The sequence below is a fragment of the Chiloscyllium punctatum genome, chromosome 23 (assembly GCF_047496795.1).
Source record: "Chiloscyllium punctatum isolate Juve2018m chromosome 23, sChiPun1.3, whole genome shotgun sequence".
In the NCBI taxonomy this organism is placed as follows: Eukaryota; Metazoa; Chordata; class Chondrichthyes; order Orectolobiformes; family Hemiscylliidae; genus Chiloscyllium; species Chiloscyllium punctatum.
This window is the reverse complement of record NC_092761.1, coordinates 51,397,324-51,408,169: the sequence shown is the minus strand read 5'-3', so window position 1 is coordinate 51,408,169 and position 10,846 is coordinate 51,397,324. Positions and strand designations below refer to the sequence as shown.

Sequence of the window (10,846 nt, the reverse complement as noted above, 5' to 3'; positions counted from 1 at the left end):
TGTACACCTATCAGGGCATTATCCCTAATATCTCTATGTGCTACAGCTTGACAGATGGGTCATGAATATGCATAGATTCCAACGTTCAATCTTTCCCTAGTCTCTATGGCCTTGACCAGCCTCTCACTTTCCGTCCATCTGATCATGCAATTTAGGACACACTTGCCCTTCCATCTAGCTCAAATATGTTGCGTGCCCAGTCACATTTAGCTATTCTTATACACTCTCACATCTCTGGCCAAATTTCTTTTCTCCTGTGCTCGAGGCACTGCTAGTCAAACTCCAGTTTTTCTCCACTGTCTCTCCAGCCACTTACAGTTTTACAATCGGGTTGGAAATTTCGTTCAATCCCTGTTTGAGCTCACTGTAGTGAGAGGCCTGTTTAATAAAATGTGTGGTACATTCCAGATCGCTGTCAGCTCAGAGGAAGCTTTGATGCAAACAATTCTGCTCTCTCTACATATTCAGCCTGACCTGTCGAGTATTGACCACACGTTTTATTCTTTTTACAGATTTGCAACACGTATAATGTATTAGTTTTTTTCAACACGCTTACATCTTGCAGCACCATTTGAAACGTCTTGAAATATGTTTGGTGTAAGGCTTCATCCTGAATTCTCTGGTTTCTCAGTGCACTCAATCTAGCTTCAATTCTGCTCAAGTAACAACTGCTTTGATGTGGTGATGGCTGCAGCCATTGGGCAGAACCAATTTGGGTTTATTTGTGAAGACTACATTTACTATAAGCTGTATATGCAACAGGGAGCTGGGTTGCTCCAGAAATAGCTACATGCTCCAAATTGCCTTAAAGATCTTCTAGTGAAGCCTCTAATCTGATAGCATTACTCTGTGTTTAGGGTTGGGTTGGTCTGGTCAAGATTACGTATCTTTGGTCAGCAAGGAATGTAGCATCTGTTTCTCCTTCTCATTTACTGTAGTCGCTTCCACTATATGACAAGGTTTTTGGTTCCCTGGCACTGTGAAGTTTGTAATTAGTTCTGGCCCAGCCCCTGTTCCTATATAATCTCCCAATATAGTCAGATTCCATCAGTTCCAAAGCTTTACTGCAGCTCTCCTCCTACATGTGCTCAAATCATCGATTTCTTGTTCTTGTTCTCTATTTTACTTTAAACAAAGCTCCCTGAATTAGTATTGTCCTTGATTTTTTTTTGGTTCCTGTGGCACTTTTATTCCTTTAGTTAAATTCTGTTGTAGTCTTCCTTTCCTTTTTGTGTCTCTATTGCTTGTACCTCCAAATATCTATCAGTCAGAATGTCTATTGCCAGTATAGCAACAGAGTTTATCTTATCTGACTCTCTAATCCGGGAACCAAAGGATTCAAGAGCCAAGGGCTTACGCTTAGAACTGGCCACAGATCGAATGATTAAATTTATCTCCGTGGGACTCCCTCTTCTCCTGGTCTCAGCTGCACTGGCAAAAGAAATCTCTCTCAGTGAGTTTTATTATTCTCAGTTTCATTTGCTTTAAAATTGATCACTGAATGGTTAAGAATTTGAAGATTAATTATTTAGCTAACAGATCATTAATGCATTACAGATAGTTTATGCTTTCTGAATAATGGTTAGTTAAGAACTGATTCTGATTATTTAATACATTGTTAATGATCCATGAACAATTAGATAATGCATAGTTGATGGTTAGTTTATGCTAGGTTAATATTTATGCATGCTGAATAATATCTAATAATCAGAACATGTTTTTCAATAGCCAATTTAATGTAAAATGGGGAAGTAGGATTGTCAGAACAAGAGTAGGCAATTTGTACATATCGTGCAGTGGGTAGCATCTCCACTTCTCAACTAAAAGGTCCGGGCTTGAGTATTATTCCAGGATTTGATGTTAAGGAAGGTATGTTAATAAAGTGGCTAAACACATTTATTAGTAACCCGTAAATCCTTCCAATCTGCCAAAGGCAAATGGTATTGCGAAGAGTTTTCTGATCAGCACAACTCTGTGGTAGCTGCAGCACAATAGCTGACCCCCTCTCAAATTAAACAACTCCATTTGCAGATTCTTAGCACGGGCTACAGGATGTAGCAAGCTCACTCCAAAGATCTGCCGGGAAGAGAGACAGAGAGGAAATTTAGTCTACTTAGACTTTATTCTACCTGTTGAAACAATTATTATGACAGCATTTAATTTGTGCGTAATTGTGTATTATGCAATTCCAACTTTATTTTGAGCTGTCTCCTGATTCAAACAGGGGCCTATCAACCCTGAAGCCTGTTTATTCCATTTTATTCCATTTTCTTTGTTCTACATTATTGAAAATAATGAAAATCTATCTCAGTCCTGGATGTTTCAATTGACTCTAGCCCTGCAGAGGAAGAGAATTCTAGATTTCGACTATGCTTCATGCAACAATATTTTGGTTTCATTTAACCGAATTTTAATAATTTGTCCTTTAGTTCTGGAGCCCAGCACACCAGGAAATAATGTTCTTACCAAATTCCTCTACTGTTGTAAATACCTCAAGTATTATTCCTACACCTGCAACCTTCTGTACTCAAGAGATTACAGATCACATCAGAATAAAACCTTTGTGCATAAACATTATACAGCTGCTGATACCTGCCTTCTCAGGTACAGCGCCTAGACTAAACACAGTATGATCATTCTTCATTTCTGAATTCTAAGTTCCATGAGTTAACATCCAGCATTCCACTAGTCTTTCTGATTAACTCCTTAGAAGTAACATATAAAATAGATACAAGACTGTTCTGCCATCTAATATTATCGCAGCTAATCTTTTACACCAATTCAATAACATGTTCCCACCACATCTGCATATCTCTTGATTCTTATTAGACCCATAAATTTACTAATCCCCGTCTTGAATACATTAATGACTAAGCAATCACAATTTTTTTAGTGTTGTGAATTTCAAAGATTTATAATCATCCAAGAGAAGCAATTTCTTTTCATCCCCTTTCCTTGGAATGACCTCTATATTAATTGGGGAAACATTTTGCAAAAGATGTTGATGTGAGATGTGAAAACTTTTCAAAATTCTGCATCTGTGCCTGCTGATTGGAAGATTGCCAGCACGGATTTGTGAAGGGTAGGTCTTGCCTTACAAGTCTTATTGAATTCTTCGAGGAGGTGACCAAGCATGTGGATGAGGGTAGAGCAGTGGATGTAGTGTACATGGATTTTAGTAAGGTTCCCCATGGTAGGCTTATGCGGAAAGTCAGGAGGCATGGGATAGAGGGAAATTTGGCCAATTGGATAGAAAACTGGCTAACCGGTCGAAGTCAGAGAGTGGTGGTAGATGGTAAATATTCAGCATGGAGTCCAGTTACCAGTGGAGTTCCGCAGGGATCAGTTCTGGGTCCTCTGCTGTTTGTAATTTTTATTAATGACTTAGATGAGGGAGTCGAAGGGTGGGTCAGTAAATTTGCAGATGATACAAAGATAGGTGGAGTTGTGGACAGTGAGGAGGGCTGTTGTCGGCTGCAGAGGGACTTAGATATGATGCAGAGCTGGGCTGAGGAGTGGCAGATGGAGTTCAACCCTGCCAAGTGTGAGGTTGTCCATTTTGGAAGAACAAATAAGAATGCGGAATACAGGGTTAATGGTAGGGTTCTTGGTCAGGTGGAGGAACAGAGGGATCTTGGGGTCTATGTACATAGATCTTTGAAGGTTGCCACTCAGGTGGATAGAGTTTGTAAGAAGGCCTATGGAGTATTATCGTTCATTAGCAGAGGGATTGAATTCAAGAGTCGTGAAGTGATGTTGCAGCTGTACAGGACTTTGGTTAGGCCACATTTGGAGTACTGTGTGCAGTTCTGGTCGCCTCACTTTAGGAAAGATGTGGAAGCTTTGGAGAGGGTGCAGAGAAGATTTACCAGGATGTTGCCTGGAATGGAGAGTAGGTCGTACGAGGATAGGTTGAGAGTTCTCAGCCTTTTCTCGTTGGAACGGCAAAGGATGAGGGGCGACCTGATAGAGGTTTATAAGATGATCAGAGGAATAGATAGAGTAGACAGTCAGAAACTTTTTCCCCGGGTACAACAGAGTGTTACAAGGGGGCATAAATTTAAGGTGAAGGGTGGAAGGTATAGGGGAGATGTCAGGGGTGGGTTCTTTACCCAGAGAGTGGTGGGGGCATGGAATGCGCTGCCCGTGGGAGTGGTAGAGTCAGATTCATTGGCGACCTTTAAGCGGCATTTGGATAGGTACATGGATGGGTGCTTAATCTAGGATAGAAGTTCGGCACAACATCGTGGGCCGAAGGGCCTGTTCTGTGCTGTATTGTTCTATGTTCTATGTTCTATTGTGAATTTACACCTGCTGTTTAAAAAAGGAAGGGGTGAGAAAAGTGAACAACAAATCTGTTAGACTGAGACCTGTAATAAGGAAAATACCAGAATCTACTATAAAGAATGTGATTACTGAATATTTCAAAGATAATTCAACTCCCCCTCCCAATCTGCCGAGGACATGTAAGTCCTGGGCCTCCTTCACCGCCGCTCCCTCACCACCAGATGCCTGGAGGAAGAACACTTCAACCCCAGGGCATCAATGTGGGCTTCAACAGTTTCCTCATTTCCCCTTCCCCCACCTCGCCCCAGTTCCAAACTTCCAGCTCAGCACTGTCCCCATGACTTGTCCTACCTGCCACTCCACCCTCCACCCTCACCCCCTCCCCCACTCACCTATTGTACTCTATGCTACTTTCTCCCCACCCCCACCATTCTCTCATTTATCTCTCCACCCTTCAGGCACTCAACCGAAATCAACCGAAATGTCAATTTTATTGCTCCTCAGATGCTGCCTGAACTGCTACGCTTTTCCAGCACAACTCTAATCTAGACTCTGGTTTCCAGCATCTGCAGTAATTGTTTTTACCTTTCAAAGATAATTGTCTGACTGGGCAGAACCAACATGAATTTAGGAAGGTGAAATCATATTGACACTCTTTTGAGGATATTATAGCAGAATCGATAGAGGGTAACCAATGGATGCAGTCGACTGGGATTTTCAGAAGACATTAGATAAAGTTCCTCAGAAGATTATTAAACAGAATTCAGAAATATGGGACTGGGGGATATGTGCTATCATGATTAAAGAATTGGTTGACAGGCAGAAAACAAAGAAGAATAAATGGATCTTTCTTAGGTTGGCAGGTTGTTACCTGTGGGGTCCTGTAAGGATCTGCACTTGAGCCTCAGCTGGTCACAACTGAAATCAATGATTTGGAGGTGGAGGACAGCTGTGATTTTTCCAGCTTTGCGGATAATACAAAGTTGGTGGGAATGTTGTAAGGAAGGGGCAAAGCAGCTTCTCCTCAACTGAGTTCTGAGGAAGAGTCACTCGACCCGACACATTAACTCTGATTTCTCTTCGCAAATGCTGCCAGACCTGCTGAGCTTTACCAACAATTTCTGTTTTTGTCTCTGATTTACAGCATCCACAGTTCTTTTGGTTTTTATTCAGGAGGTTTAGATAGTTTGAGTGAATGAGTAAGGGCTTGGCAGATGGAAAAGAATGTGAATAAAAGTGAAGGTTTCCACGTTGGTAGGAGGAACTAGGGACAGACAATAAATGCTGGCCAACCAAAAAAGCCCACATCCCCAAGAGGGAATTACAACCAAAAACAAAGGCTCAGAGGATTCTAAATGCCCATTGCACAGGAGAAGGTGATAGTGAGCTGAGTTCTTGAACTGGTGCAGTCTTTTGGGGGCTGTTAGGGAGGGTGTCCCACATGTTTGATCTACTGACAGTGAAATAATGATAATATTGTTCCAAGTCAGCATGGTATGTGACTTGAAGGGGAATTTACAGGCAGTGGTGTTCTCATGCAGCTGCTACCCTTGTCCTTCTAGCTCCTGGGAATAATGGATTACAAAGGTGCTGTAAAGGAACCTTGGTGAGTTGCTGAGTGCATCTTCTGGTAGTACACATTACTGTCACTGTACATCAGAGGTGAAGGGAGTGAATGTTTAACGTACCATTCTTAATGATCTTTCCTTTATCAATGAACGTTAGTAATATCCCTCTCATTGTCTGCTGTTACATCTCTGTTATCCTGCCATTCTAAGCTAGTTCCATTATTCACTCATCTCTGTCCACATATCCTTTTATTTATCAAGGTTAAAACACTAGTTTCTGACTCACACTTCCCATCTCAAAACTGAATGTGAAATTCTACGATGTTATGAACACTGTCACCTACATAATGAGATTGCTGATTAAGGCTGTCACACTGCACATCACTAGCCCAAGACTTTTTCCCAGGGTGGAAATGGCTATCATAGGGGGCATAATTGGAGGAAGGTTTAGGGGAGATGTCAGAGGTTGGTTCTTTACACAGAGAGTGGTGGGTGCATGGAATGCACTGCCAGCAGTGGTAGTAGAGTCAAATACATTAGGGATATTAAAGCGACTCTTGGATATGCAGATTGAATAGTACAATGAAGTGTATGTAGGTTAGTCTAATCTTAGAATAGGATAAAAAGCAGGCACAACATCGAGTGCCAAAGGGCCTGTAATATGCTGTCTGGTTCTATGTTCTTGTCTAAAATAGCCCCTCCCTGGTTCGTTTGCTTGCATAATGCTCTAAAGAATTGTTTGAATTCATTATGTGAACTCACTTTCCAGGCTACCTTTGTCAATCAGATCTGCCCAAACTATCTTTAATCTAAAAAGATTAGTCAACCATGATCATTTCATACCCTTTTTCATTCCCTTTTTATTTCTTCCTGTATATTCTGGCAAAATGTAATTACTTTCAGGTAGCCTATGAACTACTCCTTCTTACTTCCTCCCTCAAGTGACTTCCTTGCTATCTCACTGCTTATCTGTACCAAAGCAGATTCTACACCTTGTTCATTCAATGGCAGGTTAACACTCATTACTGGACTATCATTGATTAACAGAGCTTTCCCACCAACTATTCCTAACTTCCCATTATTCTGAAATATCAAATACCCCTCAATGTTCAGGTCTTGACTTTGATCACATATTCAGATTTAGATGATTTAACTCTACTTTTTTTAAAACCATTTTTATAATCCTATTTGCTGTGCATTCTTAGGCTTTGTGCCCCATTCATTCTGGCACCGTCTGCTTTATTCGATGTAAATCCCATATTTGATTTTAATTCCTGGCTGGGACACCAACATTAAGTCCATTTCTGGATACATCCCACTCCCAAATCCACTGTCTGCCTGGGGAGAAGTAATCACAGTCCTCAAACCTCACAGAGACAGACCTGCTACTTGGTCGGAGGACAGAATCCCATTTATACATGTCAATTGGCCATTAATAAACTATTATTTGACTGATGATGACGAATAAGATGCCTCCAGTATGGAAGAAGTTGTAACCTGGTATTCAAAGTAAGATGGAGAGAAGGTGTTTCCATTTCAGCAATGTTAAACAATTTTAAAATAAGAAATGGCCACAGCTGCAGGGCCTTAATTAAATAAATTAAATAAATAAATAAATGCCTCAGTAGGGCATCTTGTTGCAACAGTTTTCACCAAGACAATTTTGGCCAGATTGTGGAGGGGGCAGGCCATGGAGAGTTTACTTGGAACCTACCTACTAAATACTAAATCTGCTGCTAGAAGGGCGGTTAGCACTGTTGCCTCACAGCACCAGGGACCCGGGTTTAATTCCCACCTCAGGCAGTGGTCTCTGTGGAGTTTGCACATTCTCCCTGTGTCAGCATGGGTTTCCTCCAGGTGCTCCGGTTTCCTCCCACAGTCCAAAGATGTGCAAGTCAGGTGAATTGGCCATGCTAAATTGCCCATAGTGTCATGGGTACTTGAGTCAGGGGTAAATATAGGGTCGGGGAATGGGTCTGGTTGGGTTACACTTCGGAGAGTCGGTGTGGACTGGTTGGGCCAAAGGGCCTATTTCCATACTGTAGCGAATCTTAAAAAAAACACGCAGCTGTTCATGCTGGAAATTTTCAGATAATCTCTAGTTACTGGCCTTTACCTTATCTTAATTGGCTACATGTGCACAGGAACCCTGCCTGTGGAAAAATGGATCAGGGATGAGATGGCGCCTGTAACCCATCAATCTGGATAAAAGTACCTACCCACCCCCATTCCCCCCCACATTAGAAAATTGCATCCCTTGACTCACAAAAGGCTTGTTAAAAGTTTCAGCCTACATCTCAGTGGGAAAATATTTCTGCAAATTGTCCCTTCTGTTATATGCTTCAATTGTGGCTATTCCACAAGTTTCACAATTATTAAACACCAACAAGTACGCATATGCAGGAACACAATGTCACATCTGATGATTTAATTGGCTCTGTATCGACATGTGATAACAGTAATTTTATTGGGTACTTTAGTTTCTAACTGAGAAAGTGGGCCTATGTATAGAAGAGGTTGAGGGAGATGAGGTGCAGGAGAAGTCCTGACCCCTAGGTGAGGCCTTCCAGCTCTGAAAATGGCCCTCCATTGGTAATGCAGCAAGGTGGTGGCAGTGCTGCAGGCAAAGAAAAAGGAGTGACAGCTGAAAGGACCTGTTTCACAGACAGCCATGGGAAAGGATAACAACTTCTTCTGAAGAAGGGTGACTGGATTCAAATGTTAGCTCTGTTTTCTCTCCATAGATATTGCCAGACCTGCTAAGTTTCTCCAGCAATTTCTGTTTTTGTTAGTTACAATTTCGTCTGTCCCAGCCTTCAGCTTCACCACCTCAACCTGGCAACATTAGTGGTGTGTGTCCACATAGACATTTTCTGCAACCTTTCATAATGATATGATGTCACAGACCACACTTGTACTTGTGTAGAATCATCCATGACATGAGGTCATTGCTGCTTGACCAGTGCCTCTTGCTTGGCCTTAATTGCTCCTTGAGCTGAGCTATGTTACTTCAGAGGGCATTTGAGTCAATCACATTGCTCTGGACCTTGCATCACTTGCAGTTCACACCAAGTGGGGATTTCCCTAAGAGACATGAGTGAACCAGAATAGAACACTGACTTCAAATTTCAACATATGGGAATGGTAATGGGAATTGAATTCATATCTGGCTTAGTGTTGCTGGAAAAGCACAGCAGTTCAGGCAGCATCTGAGGAGCAGTAAAATCGACCTTCATCAGGAATACAGGCAGAGTGCCTGAAGGGTGGAGAGATAAATGACAGGAGGGTGGGGGAGGGGAGAATGTAGCATAGAGTACAATAGGTGAGTGGGGGTGGGGATGAAGGTGATAGGTCAGAGAGGAGGGTGGAGTGGATAGGTGGAAAAGAAGATAGGCAGGTAGAACAAGTCATGAGGACAGTGCTGAGCTGGAAGTTTGGAACTGGGGTGAGGTGGGGGAAGGAGAAATGAGGAAACTGTTGAAGTCCACATTGATGCCCTGGGGTTGAAGTGTTCCGAGGTGGAAAATGAGGCGTTCTTCCTCCAGATGTCGGGTGGTGAGGGAGCGGCGGTGAAGGAGGCCCAGGACCTTCATGTCCTCTGCAGAGTGGGAAGGGGAGTTGAAATGCTGGGCCACAGGGCGGTGTGGTTGATTGGTGCGGGTGTCACGGAGATGTTCCCTAAAGCACTCTGCTCAGAGGCGTCCAGTCTCCCCAATGTAGAGGAGACCGCATTGGGAGCAACGGATGCAATAAATGACATTGGTGGATGTGGAAGGCTCCTTTAGGGCCTTGGATGGAGGTGATGGAGGAGGTGTGGGCACAGGTTTTGCAATTCCTGCGGTGGCAGGGGAAGGTGTCAGGACGGGAGGGTGGGTTGTAGGGGGCGTGGACCCGACCAGATAGTCATGGAGGGAACGGTCTTTGCAGAAGACGGAAATGGGTGGGGTCCGTTTGGAAGTGGCGGAAATGTCGGCGGATGATTTGGTTTATGCGAAGGTTGGTAGGGTGGAAGGTGAGCACCAGGGGCGTTCTGTCCTTGTTACGGTTGGAGGAGTGGGGTCTGAGGGGGGGAGGTGCGGGATGTGGACGAGATGCGTTGGAGGGCATCTTTAACCACATGGGAAAGGAAATTGCGGTCTCTAAAGAAGGAGGCCGTCTGGTGTGTTCTGTGGTGGAACTGGTCCTCCTGGGAGCAGATACGGCGGAGGCAGAGAAATTGGCAATACAGGATGGCATTTTTGCAGGAGGTAGAGTGGGAAGAGGTGTAATCCAGGTAGCTGTGGAAGTCGGTGGGTTTGTAAAAACTGTTGGTGTCAAGTCGGTCGTCATTAATGGAGATGGAGAGGTCTAGGAAGGGGAGGACCCAGAAATTAACCTGGGCTTCTGGATTACTAGTTCAGTGACTACCACTGTGCTCCCATCTCCCCTTACAGATAATTACTTCATATAAAACCCAATGGAATTTGCATTTTCTAACAACATCCTGCCCTTGCCAATGCAATATGATACCTGAACGGAAAGGGTGACTGATCATAACTGATTAGTAATACACCATTTCTGGTCTTGTGTTTTGCTCTAAGCAGATTTGTGAAATGTTGGTCTGAAATAACTGCAAAAATCAGGAATCTTACAGCCAGATTCAGAAAGAAGAAATGCAAATGAAAATCATATTTTCACTGTCTACTTTTCAGAATCACAAATCACCTGTTTTCCTCCCAGTAACTTCTCGCTGAAACAGGCCACATATGTGGATTTGTACTGCTGGGAGACCCTCCTCCACCGTCATCTTCAAACAAGTGGCAGTATGCAGACATCACTCTGGATTCACAAGGTACTGAAAACTTGGGCTCAGTCATAATCCTTTACCAACACTACACGCAAAAATGAATTCGAACAGTACAACTTTGTAAATTGAGGGGTCATTTTGGCAAAAGGGTGAAAAACAAGTGCCAATTGATTGCTACCCTAATTAAACATGTCTGTTTGAAAGT

General features: G+C 43.0%; 1 protein-coding gene across 1 annotated transcript in view; it reads left to right on the top strand.

Annotated features, from left to right (window-relative positions):
• Window positions 1-1,272: 1,272 nt before the first annotated feature.
• The window catches only part of LOC140493980 (pannexin-3-like), a 79,293-nt gene continuing 69,719 nt past the window's right edge, over window positions 1,273-10,846 (top strand). Inside the window, exons 1-2 of the mRNA XM_072592917.1 lie at window positions 1,273-1,453; window positions 10,547-10,686. Coding sequence (XP_072449018.1) covers window positions 1,273-1,453; window positions 10,547-10,686 — 321 coding nt within the window. The remainder of the gene's footprint in view (window positions 1,454-10,546; window positions 10,687-10,846) is intronic.